At 36.9% G+C, this 21,313-nt stretch overlaps 1 protein-coding gene across 4 annotated transcripts in view; it reads left to right on the top strand.

Moving 5' to 3' along the window:
* Positions 1–21,313, top strand: part of SLIT2 (slit guidance ligand 2) — a 358,823-nt gene that overhangs the window by 291,694 nt on the left and 45,816 nt on the right. For all 4 annotated transcript variants that reach the window (XM_028088528.2, XM_028088519.2, XM_028088545.2 and 1 more), the window contains 5 exons: positions 3,263–3,331; positions 5,927–5,998; positions 6,494–6,565; positions 8,818–8,889; positions 11,653–11,816. In XM_028088528.2, coding sequence (XP_027944329.1) covers positions 3,263–3,331; positions 5,927–5,998; positions 6,494–6,565; positions 8,818–8,889; positions 11,653–11,816 — 449 coding nt within the window. The remainder of the gene's footprint in view (positions 1–3,262; positions 3,332–5,926; positions 5,999–6,493; positions 6,566–8,817; positions 8,890–11,652; positions 11,817–21,313) is intronic.

Below are 21,313 nucleotides of genomic sequence, written 5' to 3'. Positions count from 1 at the left end.
TTCCAAATTCTATTCTACAGGCCATTAAATAGTATCATGTAAAACCCAAAACAGATAGTATAAAAGCCAATTTAGATACACTTGGGAAATGCTGGTTGTGTGTGTTTCTCTCTTATTCATTGTAGGATTTCTGTCTATATTATGCTAAGGTGCACTGTGAAGCTCCAAGAGAGGGTGGTAAAATATAAGATAGCTCCCATATGTTTGTCCCTATAGTCCTTTTCTCATGGACCATCTTGCAAGACTCATGTTCCATCAAATACACCTTGGGAAATGCTGTGTATTTAGTTTATCTACATTGTCTGGGATATTCCATATGGTTAATTATTCTTTACCACTGTGTCCACTGGGAGAATAGCTTCCCACATGGGATACATAAATATCTAGGATGTAGAAGAAACTGGCATAATCTTTATCCTTAAAAAAGACGTACTGCCCTTTGGACTTGAATTAGAATCCTTTAGATCTTGAAGGGTGTGGAGCCAATTATCCCTAACATTTTCATATCTGATATATGACCACAGATGACCTGGTCAGTGTATACTCATCTAGATACCAAGCACCATGAACACTTTCTTAGCTGCCTCGTGTTATATATGTGGAATGGAATAAATCCAAGAACAAGCTGCTTGAATAATATGATGCATGTGTGCTCCATTCCATTACGTAATCTGCATACTAATATACCAGGAACAAATGCTTGGTATGAGTGCAGTTGAGTCATTTTGCCTCTGTTTATATTTTTCTGGGTGGAACTATACATCAAAAATGATTTAAGTTCCAATGTAATTTGTGCAGATGTGTCCCTATAATTCATGCCCATGTGTGCAAGCATTCTAAATGAGCAGCTTTGATAAACTTTTGGCAACGTGGAACATAGGTAATGAGTTTCAAGAAGATGTCACTTCAGTCATCAGAGGACTTATTTGCAAATCATGTGCAGTTCTATGAACCCTAATTTGGTCCTGAATTGAACACTTAGGGGAAAAGAAGGTGTGATCTTAGCGCACATACACAGAAGGTCCCTCTTAGATGTGAACTGCTATGAAGTGTTAAGTTTCTCTCTCGTGCTGCCAGTCACAGTTGTTAATTGACTATAAGCACTACTTTGTGTGTGTGTAATTAAATACTTAATTCTTATTTTAATAAGTATTTATTTCAGAAGATTACTCTCCATCCAGCTAGATGCCTTTAGAGTATTCTGTATGCACAGCATTGATTCTGGGAACACCCCAGCCAAGAACACAACACTCAGCATAACCAGATTATCTTGAACTCGGAATCCCTTTTTTTTACCTGGCCGATTACCTTAGTGCTTCTCCCCCTGATGCCTATCAAATAATTTTAAATGTTCTTTAATTTCCTTATTAAACTACATCTGAGATCCTTCTTGATTCATATCCTGTCTATGCCATCCATATGTTTCTTCTTTCAGACAGTTCAATGTGTTTCTTTACAAAGTATTAAAAAGTAGTATTTTTCTAAAGAAATATGTTACAGAGATGAGGAAAATATTAACTCATCTCTTGTGAATTCTAGTTTTACCTCCCCAAGAGCTTATTCTTAGAATCATACAAAGTCAGCAGGATCCTTCTCTACAATCAGGTACATGCATGTATTAGAAAAATTTCATTGCATATTATATTAAATTACTAAAGAATTTGGCAAATTAAGGACATATTAGTGGACAGTTTTGAACAAATGGTATCTCTTATTTTTAATCAGTTCCATATAATTTCCCTCTTAGATTGTTTTACATGTAAACATCCATAGCATACATTCTGAATCCTTTTAGCTTTCTGTTATGACATTTTCCAGAATAAAGGGAGAATACTGAAGTCTATGGGATTATGCTTCCCTCTAGTGGTACCAAGAAATATGTAGGTGGAGGAAAGAAAGGAGTAAAAGAAATCCGAAGGCAGAAAATTTGAGCGGGCATGAATTAGAAGTCATAACACATGCCCTCTTCTTATTCCCATATTTAATACATATTTTGATAACTTGTGCCTTTTAGATAACTTTTTATTTTGAACTATTTGAAATAAATTATTATCTGAGGCAATTTCTCAGCTACTTCTGTATCCAGCAAAAATACAAATAACCTCAACCTTAGATCTCAAGATGGACCACGACACTGGGGGAGGAGGTGCCCTCTGCCAGGGGGTCAGAATTGTTTGTGAGCACATCTACAGCCAGACAGCCCACGTTGCTGAAAGACATTTTAACCTTCATTGTCTATATTCTGGGAAAATACAGCCTTGTTTGAGATGGAGTTTTTCTTTTTGTGATATTATGGACGGAACCTAAAGCATTCATTCATTTTTATGCCTTGCTGGTTAGCCCAGTGTCTATCTATTTTCAGATTATCCTGCTGACTTTATTTTTTTTTAAAGATTTTATTTATTTATTCATGAGAGACAGAGAGAGAGAGAGAGAGAGAAGCAGAGGGAGAAGCAGGCTCCCAAGGAGCAGGGAGCCTGATGTGGGACTCGATCCCAGGACCCTGGGATCATGACCCGAGCTGAAGGCAGACGCTTAACCATCTGAGCCACCCAGGCGCCCTATCCTGCTGACTTTAATCAGAAAAGGAAACTTCACATATATGTGGTTATTTGATTATTACTTTTACATATATACGTCGTATTTGTGCCTTTGATAAAGGTTGTGATTTTCTGTAAAACCTTCTAAAATTATTATCACAAAGCAGATATACAGTGGTTAAAAACAATTTTTAGGTTATTTTTAACTGAAATCTAATTCGAAATCCTAAGTATCTCCTTTAAAGCATAGATTGTTATTTGCTAAGTGTATGGATCCCTATTAGGGTGGTGAAGAATGGTCTTGCCCTCAGTAGCAAGGTTCTGTCAGTAGTGAATGCATTTCATGGTATTGTCCCCACGTAAATAAGAGCAGACTGGAGGCTGACGGAAAATATGGTTGATTGAATGAACCTTCTTCTTGACGCACAAATGGTTGGACACGTGGTTCGTGTCATTACATAAACCACAAAGAATTGGGCTCACCAGTCTCTCCTTGGTTTTATAATTTACACTAAGTGATTCCATAAAATAATTCTACTGGATTGGACAACTGCGCTTTTTTTTTTCATTTACTTCTTTTAAATAACAATCCCAGCTAGAGCGAACGTGATGTCTTAAAGCCAGAATTGCGAAGTGCTTCCTTGCCTCAGTTAAAAGTGAAACTAATTTATGCCACAGCATTGTTCCTTTAAAAAAAGATAATATTGTTTCCTTGTTTTTAGGTATCTGGATGGGAACCAATTTACATTGGTGCCTAAGGAGCTCTATAACTACAAACATTTAACACTTATGTAAGTAACGTATTGTATTTTTTTCCATCTTTGACTTATTCTAGTTCACCAAGATGGGGGTAGCAAGGGGCAGAAGATTTAGTGAACCTTTCAGATAATATAAATCATTTACAGTTAGATGCTTCCCTCCTTCCTCATTGCGGTTCTGGATCACTAGGTGCATCTTCATTGAATATCAGTCAGGCAGTGTTGTGTCTTAGAGAAAGGACCTCCTCGATTCAAAATACAAATATGATAAAGTCTAAGTATCAGAGAACTAGAGAAATGCAAGTAAATTCGATACTTCTACTGATAATGAACATGGGCTATTTTATGACAAGCCAAGAAAAGAAAGAAAGAGAGAAAGTAATGGCTTTATTCTTCTTGACTTTAAGCAAAAGATTGTGGATGATAATAACTTTACTCATAATACATTTTATTAGGTTTGATTTTCTTATATAATACGCTCTAAGTTAAGTTATGGATTTCCAGTATTCGAATTTAATTTTATGAAATTCATTTTTAATTCCACAGTATTTAAGTAAACTTGACAAAGATGCTGACATTCTGAGCATAAATTTCAGCACTGACTTTTCACTTGGCTTTGATGCCCTCGTAAAATAACATCTCTCTTTTTCATCAATGTAAATGATTTTTAAGTGATAATACAAGATTATATTTAAATATACCAACATTTCGATCTAGTCATATGCACAATATTTTTAAAGAGATAATCTTACTGTATATAATGTCATACTTAGAGTAGCCTTGCTGGTAATTGATAAAGCTTCTCAAAAAACAAACAAACAAAAATAAGCAACAGGAGTAAATATAAAGGGAAATACTTTAGTTTAAGTCCTATGTTTTTTTAGAATAAATATGGCTGGCTGAGGAGGCCAATTTCTAGTGTTCCTACAATAAGGAGGTTGATCCCCAGTTAGTGAATTCTAGAAATGTAAGTCACAGAAAATGTTACATTTTTCAATGTAATCTTGGCCCTAGGAAGGTTGTGGTTGGTTAAAACACTTAATCCTTTTCAGTTTCCCTTAAACGTGCAAGAAAATCACTTTGTAGAAAGTATGTAGGACTGTTTAAATGACAAATGATTAAATTAAGAAAGAGAGAATATCCCCTAAGATGTCTTGTTCTGCCTGCCTCTCATTCGTTACTTATTTAGTAGCAGCAGGAACTGATTACATACACTTTGTTCTGTTAAATAAACCATTAAATTGCTGCAATTTCCGGAGGGTCACTTCGGCAGAACTGGGTCATTTATGGGACACTATGCAATTATTTAAGACCAGTTTGGAAATGAAAAATGAGCATTTGTAGATCCAGAAATGGCTTTATACCAATGACTCATTTATGCTACTCTAGGCAAATAACTGCTGCTAACATAGACACACTTATTTACTTTCTGAATTTAGGGATAGTACTTCAGCAGCCAAGAAGATGGATCATGAAGCTCCTATAGCATTCCTATCATTTCTCAAGTTGTATAGGTTCATTTTACTGATATTTTGGTCATTTTAATAAAGGAATGGATAATCTTAGGTTCTTTTGCATTTTACATTTATTTATATATTTTGCTTTAAGAAAAAGTAGTGAATATACACACATACAGTGATCATAAACCATGACCTAGAATTTTTCATTTATTCATAAATCTTCCTTTTATTTATGTATTTAGCATTCTGCAGTAGAGAAAAATCAGTGAATATATACATATCACTCTATGACTATGTGTATTATATACTCACTCATTTCTTCCTATTGCAAAATTGCCAAAGATACATAATATGCCATTGTATATTATATATTATTATATTGCATTATACTGCAATATAATTATAGTCACAATATGTATTACATGTGTCATGTCATATATAGTCACAGATATATATAATAAAAAGAAGATCAAGTTCACTGAATATAAATCACAACCTGTAGTACCAGTTATACTTGGCTATAAATAGCCATGTAGCATTGGTTAAAAAACCCACATCTCTCTTATTTACTTATTAATTAAACCGATATTTATTGAGGACCTGCGTGTTGTGTGCCAGTGACTTTGCCAAGGGCAAAGTTTTTCATTATGGCATTGCAAATGTAATCAAATGAATGCTTTTAGTTATCAAATTTGCCTGTGTGTACCAGGGAAGCTAAAGGATATGAAACCAATGGAACGTTCAAGAACAAAGGTGTATCTCTCACACATAAAATGTGTCCATTATGAGGGGCCTCCCCATGTCTTTGCTCTGGGACCAGGACGCAGGCCCTGGCTGTGGAACATCACAAGTCTTGCAGAAGAGCAAGCAGAGGGCAATACGGGAAGCGTGAGCTCGTTCTAACCTTCAGTTCTGAGGTGGCCGTACTCCCTTCAACTGGCCAAAGCAAAACATCATCACTTCTACTTTCAACAGGCGAGGCGTGAATAATTATGACTATTACAGTCCATCCCAGGGGTTATCCAGTGTTTGGTTATTTTCAGGTAAAAGCTGAGTGCTGGCAGTGCCCCTGTGATCAAGCAAGAAAAGCCTTCTCTTTGGAAGAATCACTAATATTTCACCTTCTCTGCTAACAGTTCACCCCATTTGTTTCTCTTTTCTCTTGTAGAGACTTAAGTAACAACCGAATAAGCACCCTTTCTAATCAGAGCTTCAGCAACATGACCCAGCTCCTCACCTTGTGAGTATGAAAATCGGGTCCTGAATATTTATTAATTCACTGGACAAAATGCATTTTCCAGGCACTTGGACATTCTCTGTTAACAAGACAGATAGAGCCTGCCCTCAATAAATATAAATATTGTTGGGAGAAAGAGACAAGAACAACCTCAATTAACAAACAACTACAGATATTATAAAAACCTGTTGGGTTCCAGAAAAGAAACAAAGAATAATTTATGTTTGTGGTGGGGCTGGGAGAGATCCTTAAGAAGTCTGTCAGCTGAGGGAGGGAATAGTTGAGGCATTAGCATCAGCCGGGGCAGGAAGCATTCTAGACTGTATTTAGAAAGAAATATGCTGTATTACTGAAAACACAGTCACAAAATACTGTACATCAATATTCCCAGGTTATAAAATGCTGAAACAACCTTTTTTTTAGCCTTTTTATTTTTAAAATGACATTTGGCCATTTGGGGGTATCTGAGTAAAACAAATCTGCTATGTATGCTTTCAGAATTCTTAGTTACAACCGTTTGAGATGTATTCCTCCTCGAACCTTCGATGGCTTGAAGTCTCTCCGATTACTGTAAGCATCTTATGGTCAACAAAATATCTCTTATCTCAGGGATCTGAGTTTTGGCTTGTGTTTTTTACCGATTTAACTGCTTTTTTGATCCTTGGGCATTTTCAGACATATATATTAGGATTTACTACAAATTTGGAAATAGGAAAATTACATCTTTTCCTGTATCACTACTCTACAGCCTTTATTTGGATGATACCACATTGTTGCTGTAGTCATTGATTTGGTAATAGATAATAATAATATGCAGATCCAACTCATTTTGAACAAAATACAAGACATTTAAATTTCTTTAAAAATTACATAATCAATGAGTACATTTTTACTATTAAAGCGTATTTTATTTTATTTTAAAGATTTTATTTATTTGACAGAGAGGGAACACAAACAGGGGGGAGTGGGAGAGGGAGAAGCAGGCTTCCCACTGAGCAGGGAGCCCGATGTGGGGCTCAATCCCAGGACCCTGGGACCATGACTTGAGCCGAAAGAAGATGCTTAACAACTGAGCCACCCAGATGCACCTAAAATGTATTTTAAATATATGAAGTGAGACATGATTCCCAATCACAATCCCCTCCCCCAGAATTAATAAACAGTTTTATGTTGTCTTCTGTCCCTTTTTATATGCATTTGCTTTTAGATGCTGATACACGTATGCCCACGGCTCTACACTTTCTAAACAAGCATAAATAGGATTTGTTCTTGTTCTGTCATCGGCTTTTATTTGACAATATGCTTTACAGTATTTCCATTCCATCATATAAAAATATTCCTTAGCTGTTTAACTTGTACAAGAATATTCCATAGGATGAAGGAACCATAGCTTACTTAATCATCCCCATCTTTAACTCTCATGTGGTGGTTTTTGGGTTTGGGGGAGTTTTTTGTTATTTTTTAGTGGGGGGGAAGGGAAGAGGGAAAGATTGAATCTTAAGCAGGATGAATGCCCAGCACAGAGCCCGACACGGACTCAGTCTCACAATCCTGAAATCATGACCTGAGCTGAAATCAAGAGTGAGACGCTTAACCGACTGAGCCACCCAGGTGCCCCAACTGTCATGTGGTTTGAGTCCAGATTTTCATTATTCCATACTGTGCTGGAATGAACATCCTACACATTCATCTAACTGTCAAGTGTGTTGTGAGGATACCAAAAGTAACTGTCAGGTTTTCCCTCCAAAACAAGAATTTGTCAGTTTACAAACTTATTTTCCACCAACTCTCTTTTAGTAGAGTACTGTTACAAAGCACTCTGGAAAATATTGAATGGTATTAATTCTTTCATTTTTGTTCTATGACAGATTGAGTACCTATTTTAATGGAGTACCTATTTCAAAGCACTCTGACAAATATGGAATAATATTAATAGTTCTATGACAGATTGAACATTATTTTCCATTCCTATTTTAATTTGAAATTCTAATAACTAGAGCATTTGTGTATATTTTATTTTTTTATTGATTACTTGTGTTTCTTATTCCATGGGCCTGATCATATCATTTCTGATTTTCTATTGGGTACCTTGTCTTTTCCTTATTCACATACATTTCTTTATGCATCCACTACTTCACTCTGACTTTGCAGGTCTTTTTAACAAGTGAATTAATCCTTGTATCTTATATATGTTGTCAATATTTTCCATTCTGTTCCTTATATGTTATCTTTCATATTATGGATATATTTTGTGTTGTCAAAAATGTGTTACTCTTTTCCTTTATGGTTTCTGACTTTTATATGGTGCTTTGAAAGCCTTTCCCAGGACGCCTGGGTGGCTCATTCGGTTAAGCATCTGCCTTTGGCTCAGGTCATGATCCCAGGGTCCTGCGGTCAAGTCCCACATCAGGCTCCCTGCTCAGTGGGGAGTCTGCTTCTCCCTCTGCCTCCTCCCCGTGCTTCTGATCTCTCTCTCTCCCTCAAATAAATAAATAAAATCTTAAAAGAAAAGAAAGCCTTTCCCATCCTATGTTTATAAAAAGGAGCTCTTCCCTATTTTCTTTTCATATATTTTTAGTTTTGTTTTCACATTTAGCTCTTCAATCTAGAATTGACTTTATGCATATGATGTGAAATAGGAAATTTTGTTTTCCCAAATAGATACCCATTTACATCAAGACTGTATATTAAATAGATCATATTTTCTGTACTGACTTAAAATGCCTATTGTAAACTAAAGTCTCACACACGTGTGAGAATTTTTCTGAACTCTCTGACATGTAAGAAATTTAATACTTCTTTTTTTTTTTTTTTGCTTTTAGTTCATTACATGGAAATGACATTTCTGTTGTGCCTGAAGGTGCTTTCAATGATCTTTCTGCGTTATCACACCTGTGAGTACCTAGTTCGTGAATGTGGGTGTAGGGTCAAACTCACACACAGTCCTCTGCCATCTCTTCTGTTGTCACAACATGAGATGTGGTTGGCTCCATCTTTAAAGAAAATGTGAAGATTTTCAACCTACATACAGGGCTTTCAGCAAGATAGCCTTCATTTATCCTTTTGGCCCTTACTATTATCTAAAGGAGTTGAATTCTCTTTGCTTAGCTAAAATTGTCTTCTTACAAACATGGCTCTCCAGCTTCCTTGCTATGCCTTTTCTCTTAACGTTCTCTGATTCCAGAATATCAGTTCCCTTTCCATTCAGTCTGCACAAACCTTGTACTTTCCAGGTGACATTCTAAGTATCATGTCCTTTATGAAGCCTATCTTGATTTGCTCAAACTGGATCCATTTATTTAGCAAATAGTATTCAGTGCTGGCTATGGCACCATGGAAAAATAAATTAGAGATGGTTTAAGCCTTTGTAGTATGATAGCGGGGAAACTGCCAAATCCTCATACTGGGTGAAATGTTTGTTTGTTTGTTTGTTTTCTTTGTGCTCTGTCTCATAACAGCCTGTTTGTATCTCCTTATTTTTGGAAAGCACAACAAAACAACATAAAAATATGTCATACACTCTTTTGGGTCAAATTCCGTTATTCCATTATTTATAAGGGTGGTGTGGAGACCATAGCAAACCTACAAGGAAAATCCAGGAACAGAGATTTAAGATCTAAGACTTTCTTAGCTCAGGGCTGGTTTGGTGCCCCCTGGTGGCAATTATGCTTCAGGTTAAATAGCAGGGGCTATCAGTTGCCTATCAGTTCCCCAGAAATTGCCTGCCATATTCTCTCTTGGCTTTCTCCTCCCCTCCAAAACCCACCAAATCCCAAGAAGATACGTTTAGAAAACTGAGAAAGGGGATGGGCAGAGGATAGGAGCCAGGAGTCAATCATGCTATATCTAAACGTGCTTTATGGGGCTCTGGCAATCACCGTAGGTTTTGTGTGCATCTGTCTATCAGACTCTTTGGTGCCTACTGTTAATATCTCTCTCACTAAACTCTTGGGTCCCAGGAGGCAAAACCTCCACTTTTTTGTGTGTGAACCCCAGCACCTACCTCAAAGGCGACATCGCCCCCCTACCCCTCTACAAATTCCATGGATGTCATTTGCATGAGATACAGTGTGATTAAGCCTTCCAGCTCAGGGGTGCATAATTTGGCACTGTCTGGGAAAGTTTGCAACATTAAGAAGAAAGTAGTCATTCTGTTAGTGTTTGGGTGATTTATCCGAAAAGGCAGCTTAAGGAAGGCGCTGCCCGAGGTGAGCAGATCTTTTCCTTCCGTGAGCACCCCCCACCAACAGTAGGAGCAGTTCAAATTGTCCTTGCCATGTGTCTTGTCTGTCCTGCGTTTCTTTTATGCATTTGTCTTTGATTCTCTAGATCATAAAGAGCTCTGTTCCCTTCACTTTTTCCACTGCGTCCCTTCACATAGGAAAGACTTAGCAAATGTCAGTAGAGATGACATTAAATGACTCCAAAACATCATTTTGCTCATTTTCAATTTCAAAGAAAAGTTTGAATCTGAGCATAGCATTTACTACACTCCAATTCTTGATTAGAGTTGGGCATTAAAACTGCTACCATATAAAGTATTATGGTTTTACAAGTATATTTTGGGATTTCCTCATGAAAGAATAGAATTAATTTTGCTTGGACTACAGACCTAGAAGCATTACTAATCACAAGTTAATTATATTTATAATTAAATCAGAATTAATCCATTTTTAAATGCCACCTTATGCATCTACTACTTGCACCAAGCTTGGCAAGTTTACAAAACCCATAGGTTGATGTCTCTGGCCTCAGTTTCTCAATCTGTAAAATGAATTATTAATACTATTGACCTCCTAGAGTTGTTATTTAGGGTAAAATGAGGTAATTCATATCAAGTGGTTCAGCACAGTACCTGCATTTTGATGTAATAAATGTTAGCTATGATCTTGATTACTTTTTCTATTACTGCTACTGCTTATGGGAGTGGGAAGCCAGTTCTAAAATGAAGGACTTTGTAAAGGGACAGACATCTAGTGAAGGTCCAGATCCACTCTAGTGAACTAGCTCTCTGCGTCTTTATTATTTCATGCCCTTTCTTATCTTGGTCCCTTCACACTTACTGGTCCTTTACCCTGAAACATCCTTCCCAACCTTTTCCACCTCCTTAATCTAACGATGTAAAAGCTCAGGTTTTTAACCACCAGTCTCCCAGAAAATTTACCCCTCTGTTCACAGTCGCCTCATAAATACTTTTACTGTAGCACTTACTAATGCGAATTATTTGCATGTTTGAGAATGTGTTAATCACTTTCCCAGAAGCAGTTCTTTGGTGTTGAAAATAATGTATTATTTATAATTTGGGGCCCCAAAACCTGGCATAGTGATTGGGTCGTCAGTAAATCATTAGCGAATGAAGGAAGTATTAATCTGCATGTCGTGTACGCATGTACCCAATATAAACCTGTCTCTGCAAATACAAGAACACCTTGTGGAGCCCAGGTAAAATTTTTAAGGCTAGTGACAACCCCCTAAGTCCCAGCTGCCCATAAATCAGGAAAATGAGGAATCCCCGATGTCTCCATTTTCTTCTAAATTGTTATCAATACATCTGTAGGGATTTTCTCCTGAGCGCCACTTTGAGTTATGTTCCTTTAGGAAATAACAAAACATCCATACTGTGTATGTGTGTGTGCTTCTGTGGTGTTGTTTTCCAGGGCAATTGGAGCCAACCCTCTTTACTGTGATTGTAACATGCAGTGGTTATCGGACTGGGTAAAGTCGGAATACAAAGAACCCGGAATTGCTCGCTGCGCCGGTCCTGGAGAAATGGCAGATAAATTATTACTCACGACTCCCTCCAAAAAATTTACATGCCAAGGTATGATTTTTAACGCTTTGCCCTCCTGTAAATAAAAGTTCGCTGTATTCATTTAAAAGGAAAAACATGGCTGCTAGACCTCAAAGGTACAGCTGAAAAGCCCCTAATAAATCATGGCTAACGACTAATGACTGCTTGCACAGGACCGAGCAGTTCCCTGAGGAGCCCCAGTAAAGAACCGGGTTTTTCAAATAAAAACTGCAGAAGTGATTAATTGGAAATGTCGAAGTTTTCTTTAAAATGTATGGCGAAATGAAGAGTACGCGATTTCTGGAAATTTCTTTCATAGCCTCTAACAAGTACAATATTTTGCTTTTGGCTTGTCTGAACGTGTGCCCGGCTCCCAGGGCTGCCAGGGCCCTGTGGTTTCCTGACACCAGGTAAGGAGAAGCAAGCCCTCCCAAGTGGTCGGGCCAAACCCTCTGACTCGCCTCCCATGTTGATGTGGGTGTCTCTTGCTTGTTTGCATCCCTCTCTTTTCCCCTTGTTTTATGTATCTGTGGATTCTAAATGGTGGCTTCGTGACAAATACGTTTTCTTCTCTTATTACAAGATAATCCGTGCCCGATATAGAAAATCCAAATAGGAAAATGTTAATGACAACAAACATTGTATGTCTTCAAGAGCTAAAATTATGCATTAATCACAATACCCAGAGATAACCACTACTGAACTTGATTTTATTAAATATGTTTTATGTGTAATACTATATCCTGGTATTGTGGAACTTAGAGAGGTGTACAGTATGGTCTTGCCTTCCAAGGCTTGCAAACCTAGCTGAAGAAAAACTTTCCACACTTGAAGATTTTAGGTAGGAAAAACATCTAAGTAGGTGATACTGTGCACTGGGTCATGGTGTGAGTTTCCAGCTTCACGTTTTGATAGTTAGATAACCTGAGTTTAATAGATTAACTAGCCTGTGCCTCAGTTTCCTCATGTGTAAGCAGAGATGATGATAGTGCATACCTGAAAATGTTATTGTCAAGATTAGATGTTACTACATGTGAAATCAAAAAAAAAAAAGTAAAGAAGATGCCGATGTCACAGAAACAGAATAGAATGGTAGATTGCAGGGGTGGCGGGAGGGGGGGAAGTGGGGGGATAGAGGTTAAAGAGCACAAACGTTGAGTGATAAGAATAAGTTGCGAGGATCTAATGTCCAACATGATGAGTGTAGTTAATTACTCTGGAAAGTTGCTGAGAATAGATCTGAAGCGTTCTCACCACAGGCACACAGGGGTTAACTACATGAGGTGGATATGCCAAATACTTCGATCTTATTAATCATTCCACAGTGCATGTATATATCAAATCACCACATCATGCCTTTTAAATATATACAATTATATTTGTCAGTTACTCTTCAGTACAGCTGGGGAGAAAGATTAGTTGAATTAATGTGTGTAAAACACCTTGCCTTACACACAGTAAGCACTCAGTATAGGTTAGCTGACAATTTTATTATCATAACACTTTAGAACACCAACGACACTGTGATGTAGGACGAGCAATGTTTTACTGAACAAAGAAGGAATTTCTGAAAACCATATTCCCTCGAAGCATTTTTTTAAATGGCATCTGATGTTTTTTTCAGAGCTATAAATGGCTGCAAATGAGGTAGTTTGCAGTGCATTGTAAATATTGACATTTTGAAACAAAACTCTTCCAGGGGCGCCTGTGTGGCTCAGTCAGTTATGCATCAACTCTACTTCCAGTACCTTGGAGAATTGTCTCATTTTTTGCTACAAAAGTATATATATAATTTGAATTTTTAAAATGTCCTTCAACCAAAATCTTTGAGTTTTTAAATTTTTCTTAGAATTGAATTGCTGTTAATACTCAGGCACCATTGCTTGGGACAGCATAATTATTTATCAGCATGTTAATATTTTTATTAAAAATTGTAAGTAAACTTTATTGGAAATGCCTCTATGGGATTATGTACACTGATTGCAAGAGGCTTTGCAGATAATCAGTGTTTTAAATTATTCTTTTGTAACCAAAGATGTTTCTTTGGGGCAATGCCTCCAAATTTCTGGTGTGCTGAAAGGCATATCGTTGTTTTGGAAAGTGGAGGAGATTGTCAAATGGGAGATAGGGAAAGAGAAACTGGCATTAAAACTTTCTCTTAGGCATCATCATCGGGCAGATGTGTTTTAGCGAGCTGATATGGCGAAGTTGAGAAACTATAAACTGATTTTGTTATATTTCTCTGTAACCAGGGATGCTTGTTCTCCTTTCTGAAAAATGCTGGTGCTTATGTATGTTTCTCAAAGGTTAGAGTTCCCTGGAGATACTTCTATTAAAAATATTTCATGATAATATAAATTTGAGAAAAGCAATACATACTTGCATTCAATTCTCTGAGGGACATTGTTCACAATCATTTACTACATGTTCTCAGAAGTCCAACACATACAAACGTACACACATATATAAGTGACTGTTTAGCTCAAGATATAGCTAACTGATTTGACCTTTTTTTTTTTCAGTTTATTTATTTATTTCAGAAAGTGCGAGTTGAGGGGAAGAGCACAGGGAGAGGGAGAAGCAGACTCCCCGCTGAGCAGAGAGCCTGATGTGGGGCTCGATCCCAGGACCCTGAGATCATGACCTGAGCTGAAGGCAGACGCTTAACTGACTGAGCCACCCAGGCGCCCCGACATTTTTTTTCTTTAATAGCCTCTTGCTTAGTTCTTAGTGTGGCATGAATGGAAATATGCTTGAGGGAAAATTAGTCTGGATCAGTGATGCATGATAAAACTTTCTGCAGTGATAAAAATGTTCTGTATCTGCGTAATCAAATACGGTAGTCACTGGCCATGTGTGGTTGCTGAAAGGTAGCTAATGCAACAGAAGAAGTGGATTTTTAATTTTATTTAATTTAAATTTAACCTGAAAGAGTCAGGCGCAGCTACCGGCGCCCATGTTGGAGAGCGTGGTTTCTGCAAAAGCTCAGAGGAAGAAATTGTGTCAGAGGAGAGTGGCTGTGAAAAGTTTAGTGCAGGTGTATCTAAGCCACTTGTTGGGGCAGGATGTCAAGTCTGAGGATGGTGCCACGGGAGCAGAGCTGTGTTGTAGGAAAATGCTGGAACTGTGGTTTAGTACTCATAAAGTTCTCAAGTCATCAGATTGCATATATTTCAAGCCATACCCTAAACTGGGTAGCAGATAACGTGGGTGTAGGGCAGGTGACAAGAAGTGTAGACATTCAGAACTCAACAAATAGAGTGTAATTGCATTTAGCAGACTAAGATTTACTCAGTTTTTCTATAACTTAATCTACTTTTAGAGTGATAGCAGACGTTGAAACTCATAATGCCTTTTGCCAGCATTTCTTGGTAGTTGTCAAAATACTGTGAAGTTTCATTGTCTTGTGAAGACTCTGCTAGTTGAAGATTTATGACAGTTCATACGGCATTTCTGCCACTACTACCACCAAGAATAATAATAATGGTAATAATAACTAACAACAGCTTATATCGAGGGTCTGCATTATGCTGAGGATTTTACATAGATACTTATCTCTTGTAATTTTTATATCATTCCCAAAATAAGTACCATTATTTCCCCATTTGGGAGATGCAAAAATTATAATTTAGAGAGATTAAATAATTTGTTCAGAATCACTCAGCTCCTAAGACAAGGAGCCAGAATTTTTGACTCACTGACTCCAATGTTTACCGCTAAAATTTACCTTATAATTTTCAATAAAAATGTTCTCAAAACAAATCAGTATAAGTAAGAGTGCCATTCTACTATTGAAACATACTTAGAAAATGAAAGTTTTGGACCACTTTCATATGCTTTGCTAAAAGTATTTATTGATAATAAGTGGATTGGTAAAAGGCAAAGTACTCTAATCCACTAATTAAAATAATTCACTCGAAGAAATCTGAGTACTGAGTTTTTGAGCTATCAGGGCTTATGAGCTTGAAAGCAGTAAAATGACACTTCTTTAAATATTTTATAATTTGAGTTTTTAATATTTTAACTTTTCCCATAGTTATGCCAGTTTAATATGTTTTATTTTACTCATGAAAATCATGTAAGTACATGCTCCTAGTATTAAGATTTGTAAATATGCAGTTTCAAATTACAGCAGGAAGATAACTATCCTTTAATTGAAGACATGCTTATATAGCTATATATAAATATAATTTAAATGTTTTCTCTGCTAGGAAGGGCTAGACCGTTATTTTGAGTAATATATTCAGTTAACAATTTTTATCCTACATTTTTCAGAGTATTTTACTTATGGTATATTATCATAGTTTCAGGGCACAACAAATAAATAAATTGGATGAAATAGATTATCAGATAACATTTCATTAATACGCAGATTAGAACATTCTTGAGCGAGAAGGAAATGGTCATGACTTCTCTTGATAACCCAGATTTCCAGTCTTCATCTGTTAAATATCAGGTGATGCTAGAATGATCAAGCAGTCTGTAGTGAAACAGAGATTTTTGCCTTCCCCATGGAATGCAGAATATTGTTAATTTCTGATATTCTCTTTATTGCTCTTGGTTCAAAAAGATTTAGCTATACAGACAACTAAGTTGTTCACCTTTAATTTGATAGACATTCATTAAACACTTAAATGTGCCAAAGAATGAGCAGTCTAGTGGAAATGAATGATATATTCCTTCTTTCATTCACCAAATATCTGTGAGTTCCTGTTACACACCAGGCACAGTTCCAAGGTATTAAGAATCTAGTTCATGTTATAAACCGGACATAGAAAATTCTTGTCTTCGTGGAGTTTATATTCTACTGATAAATACATTTAAATAGATAATTTCAAAACAATATGGTGGTTTGGCAATAGAAATATATATAAGATACTAATAATGTGGGCGCCCGAGTGGCTCAGTCGGTTAAGCGTCTGCCTTCGGCTCAGGTCATGATCGCAGGGTCCTGGGATTGAGCCCCCACATCGGGCTCCCTGCTCAGTGGGGAGTCTCCTTCTCCCTCTGCCTCTCCCCCCACTTGTGCTCACTTTCTGTCTCTCTCTCGCTCACTCTCTCTCAAAAATAAATTAGATAATTAAAATTTTAAAAAAGATACTAATAACATAGATCCAAATCAAACAATCATGATTTGTAACTGATACCGCCAGGTCCATTAGGGCTTCAGGAGAGTCTCACAGTGAGTCAAGAGGAGCCAAGAATGGAACACAGCAGAGGGGAAGAGGCCCAAATGGACAGGTGTCTGGTAGCCGTGAACTCAAATAAAGAAGCAGGAATATGATGCTCAACATACTTCATTATTTCATTTATAAAAGTTAGATAAAGGGTCAGAAAACCCGGGACCTCTTCATATCTCAAGATTATCAACATTTTACCACCACATGAATCTCTTCCACTAATATCATATGTTAAGATTCCTCTAGATTCTGGAATTCCTGGGGAAAATTCCACATCTCTCAGCAGTAACACGGTAATACTGTCACTTTTTTCAGCAAGATCAACATCTTCCTTTTAGAGAAGTTCTTGACAATCCTGAGGTCTTTGTTTTGTGTCTCAAAATTATTGGTTGATATTGTCTTTAGTCATTTAGGCAATTAAATAACATAGCCCAGGGGTCCCTGGGTGGCTCACTCAGTTAAGCATCTGACTCTTGATTTTGGCTCAGGTCGGGATCTCGGGGACATGGTACTGAGCCCTGCATCAGGCTCTACCCTCAGCAGGCGTCTGTTTGGGATTCTCTCCTCTCCCTCTCCCCGTTCTCTCTCTCTATTTCTCTCTCTCTCTCTCTCCAATAAATAAGTAAATCTTAAAAAGAATTAAAAAATAATAATAATATAGCCCAAACTAGAAGTAGTGAAAAATTCACGAGATCAGTTTTGAAGTAGTATTTAGAACTTGGTCAAATCCTTTTTACATTTTCAGATTTATTACCACCAGCGCATAATTATAATTTTGAAATAAACTTAGCTTTCCGGGGAATATGAATTGCTCACTGGCCAAAGAAAATATTCAGGTTTGTACGTAGTTATTTACCAAAAGCACCATCTTTAAGAAACAAATAAGGACTATTTTTTCTTTTCTTTTCTTTTCCTTTCTTTTCTTTTTACTAAGGACTATTTTTCATTATACTTTTGAAAACTTAAAACACTGGGAAAATTTTAACAGACATTAATATTAAAAGGTTGATGAGAACCAACAGTTCATATTCTGTTCTTAAATACTGTACATCCATATTCAATCTGGTATGATAAAATTCCATAAAATAATTATTGCCCTTTTCCATTCAGCTGTGACTCAAGAAGCTCATTTATTGGCCTGAGGTCACATGTGCACATGGCAAATAGCCAAGCCTAGTGATCCCAGAGGTGTAACATGCAACCTTTGTGTTTTTGTTAAATCATTTATGTAACTCAAATTTATAAGATTTTAACCCCCTATCATCTGTTGGCCATCCCCAACTCTACAGTGAAACTACAGGGATTCCAGCAATTTGCATCTTGCTAATTTCATTGGCTTCTTTTTAGTCCACTTTGTTTTTCATCTTAGACATTGGGAGCGACTGCTCCTTCTTGTACCTTCTCTTTACTCTTTCTTCATTCCTTGGCTGACATCTTTTTCTTACATTCTTTCATATTGACATACAGCAGGTTCTCTCCCTACCCCTATTAATTGATTCCAATCACACAGCTTCAAATGTCAGCCATGATTTTTCCAATGAACTACAGATTTAATATTTCCATGCAACTAGTGAATTCCTCCCCTGTGCAGGCTTGTAGAAACTTAAAACACATATTCCAAAACATGCCTTTTCATTTCCCACATCCTCTTGCAACTGCATTCTGTAGTTGATATATACATGTCTCTGATACTGAACTGTAAGTTTTTCCAGAAACTTTGGCATTTCACTTACCTTTGAACTCCCAAAACTTAGCTGACTGCCTGGCACAAAGTAGGTTCTCAATAAATATTTGATAACTGAATGACCTAATGATGGAATGTTGTTTAAAAATATGCATTTGATATTAGTGCTTAAGAAATGCAGTAATGTAATAGCAAGCAGAGCTTAGGGTTTGGGGGTTTTAAATAAAAACCTCCTTTTAGTTAATTATGCCCAACATCAAATACCCCCTGTATTTTTCCTGAGTTGTCTTTGATGTACCTTTGACTTTATACAAGGGCAGTGCTAGAGGATTCTCTTATTTGACTTAGGTTTCCAAGGGATGCCAGAATGAAGGCAGACTCTGAGATATAGTTAGAAATTTGTGTCTGGAGCTTTTAGTAATAAATCAAAGTGAGAATGCAGTTTCTCAGTGGGTGGTGCTATTCGTGTCAGGTGTATAGCTAGTGATTTCAGTCAAGTAAGCAAGTCTGCCTACAAGCTTTAATGGATTTGAGGTCCAGCAGTTTGTCTGTTAAAGATTAGAGTAACTGGCAAAGACAATTTGTTAACCAGACTTTTGGCTCATTTTCCCTTTGAATTGTTAAGCTAAACACACTTCCAATCCATTCAGCTGATGCAAGAGGGCTCTCTTAAGTCAAGACCAAGTCTTAAATCAACCTAGTTATCCTAGACTGCCCTCCTTCATTTCAGTGACATTAGTAAACATCTGTATTCCTGAAGCTAGATTTTTTTTTTCTCCTCTGTGGCACACATCTTACTAGGGCTAATGGGTTGGCAACAATTTAAAATTTCTTGAGCCTAGTTAACTTTGGGCAGGTGGAAAGATTGAAGATTGGTGAGGTTGTTTCAGCAAGCAAGCTGTAGTTTCTTGCCAAGCAGCAGTGTCAGAACAAAAATTCTCCTTCATAATGTTGTAATGTTTCTGGTGGTTGTCCATGCCAAATTGACAAATGACAGTTGCAGTCCTTAAACCCATAAGATCATTAATTCTTGGTGTTGTTACCCCATGGATAATTATCTCTCAGTGCTCCCTGCCATTCCCCCGTGATTCTGATAATAATAGTCCCAGCAGTGTTCCCAAATTTCAGCATCTCCTGGCATGGACAGAAGGTACTCAGTGAAACCTAGAATGAATGAATGAATGAATGAATGAATGAATGAATAGCAAGCTGTAGTTTGCCTTTGTCTATGCTTAAATTGGAGTAAACAAGCAGAGGAAGAATTCCTTTCTCCTTCTAAATGAACCGCTCATGTTCCTCTCAGCTACCTACCTTCTTTGAAAGTCTAGGGAAGACTGTCAGAACTTGCTGTGGCTTCTGTGCTTGCTCTCACTGTATTCTGTACTCAAGGCTCGTGAACGTTTCCTTTAATGCTTAAAGCAACCCATTGAGATGGCTGCCGTTACTATAACTCCACACGCTAACAAATCTAGATTACTAACTTAGTTTGATGGACCTCAGGTTCTCTGTCCAAGATTGCTTGCATTATGATAAAAGACTTGTCTAATTCCTATTCCTGGACATCTTTCATCTGGGAATCGTCAAGCGTGCAAAACTGTACCTGGGTTGTTGTTTTCCTAAAGAGCTGTGCTAACTCTTTTACCGTTTTGTTATGACGTTAGCATCATACTTTAGCTCTGATATCATCTCCTTGTTTGATAGAAATGGATTAAAGATGTTGTTCCCCTTGAATAAGAACTTTGAGGAAAGGATCTCAGAGATAAGTGTCCTGGGTAGAAAATAAATCACAAATTGAAGGCAAAGAGAAAGTAGAAGGTAGACTTAGAAGAGGAACAATATATTGGTAGGAAGATGAATGGGAGGAGAGAGCCAGATACAAGGGTTATAATTCTGAGGGCTTAGAATATAGAAATGAGTAGATTTAGATAAACCAAGTGGATCTTAAAATCACATTATAGGAAGGATGTTTAGTTAGGTGGAATCATAATCTAAATAAGAAAATAAAATAATAAAAATAAAATAAGTAAGAATTATGTAATTTTTAAGGTGTTTGGGGATACTAGAGACGATTTGGAATTGATAACTCACAAACATCTTTTGAATTACCCTTCATTCAACCTCAGGAACTAGAAATAAGAAATCATCTATGAAGCATTGACTTTAAAGGAAGGGTTTGTAAAAGAAAAAGTGAGTAGAAGGGTAGCTGTGGTAGTCAACTTTATGAACCTGAAGAAGTTAGAACTCAGTATTTTAGAATGACAGTCCTAATTTTGATGCCACCAAAACAGTTTGCAGGTTTAAGAAATAGATCAAGAAAAGCCTGTGCGTGTGGGAAAGGTTGTTATTTTGATTCCTTTAGATAAACTGACTATATATGAGGGAGCAATGATCTCATGTGGTTTACCCATAAGAAATTCCAGGTAATGAAAACAGTTGAGCAGGATTACTTATATAGGAAACCAAATTTGGTCCTGGAAAAAAGTGCAGAAGTTAGTGCTTATTGGTTAATATATAGTTCAGTGGATATTTATTAAATAAATCTTGGCTCTGTGCTAAACTGGATTACTTCAGTCTGACAATTTTGTTATCGGCATACTCTATTACATTCTTCAAAATGCATTTAATTGGTTTTCTTGAAACAATCTCTGGCTTCTCATCTAAAC

The sequence above is a fragment of the Eumetopias jubatus genome, unplaced genomic scaffold, assembly GCF_037043125.1.
Source record: "Eumetopias jubatus isolate StellerSeaLion01/CBP00866 unplaced genomic scaffold, mEumJub1_p1.0 scaffold_2, whole genome shotgun sequence".
Classification (NCBI taxonomy): domain Eukaryota; kingdom Metazoa; phylum Chordata; class Mammalia; order Carnivora; family Otariidae; genus Eumetopias; species Eumetopias jubatus.
The sequence above is the reverse complement of the archived record's forward strand: the minus strand, read 5'-3'. Positions and strand labels throughout refer to the sequence as shown.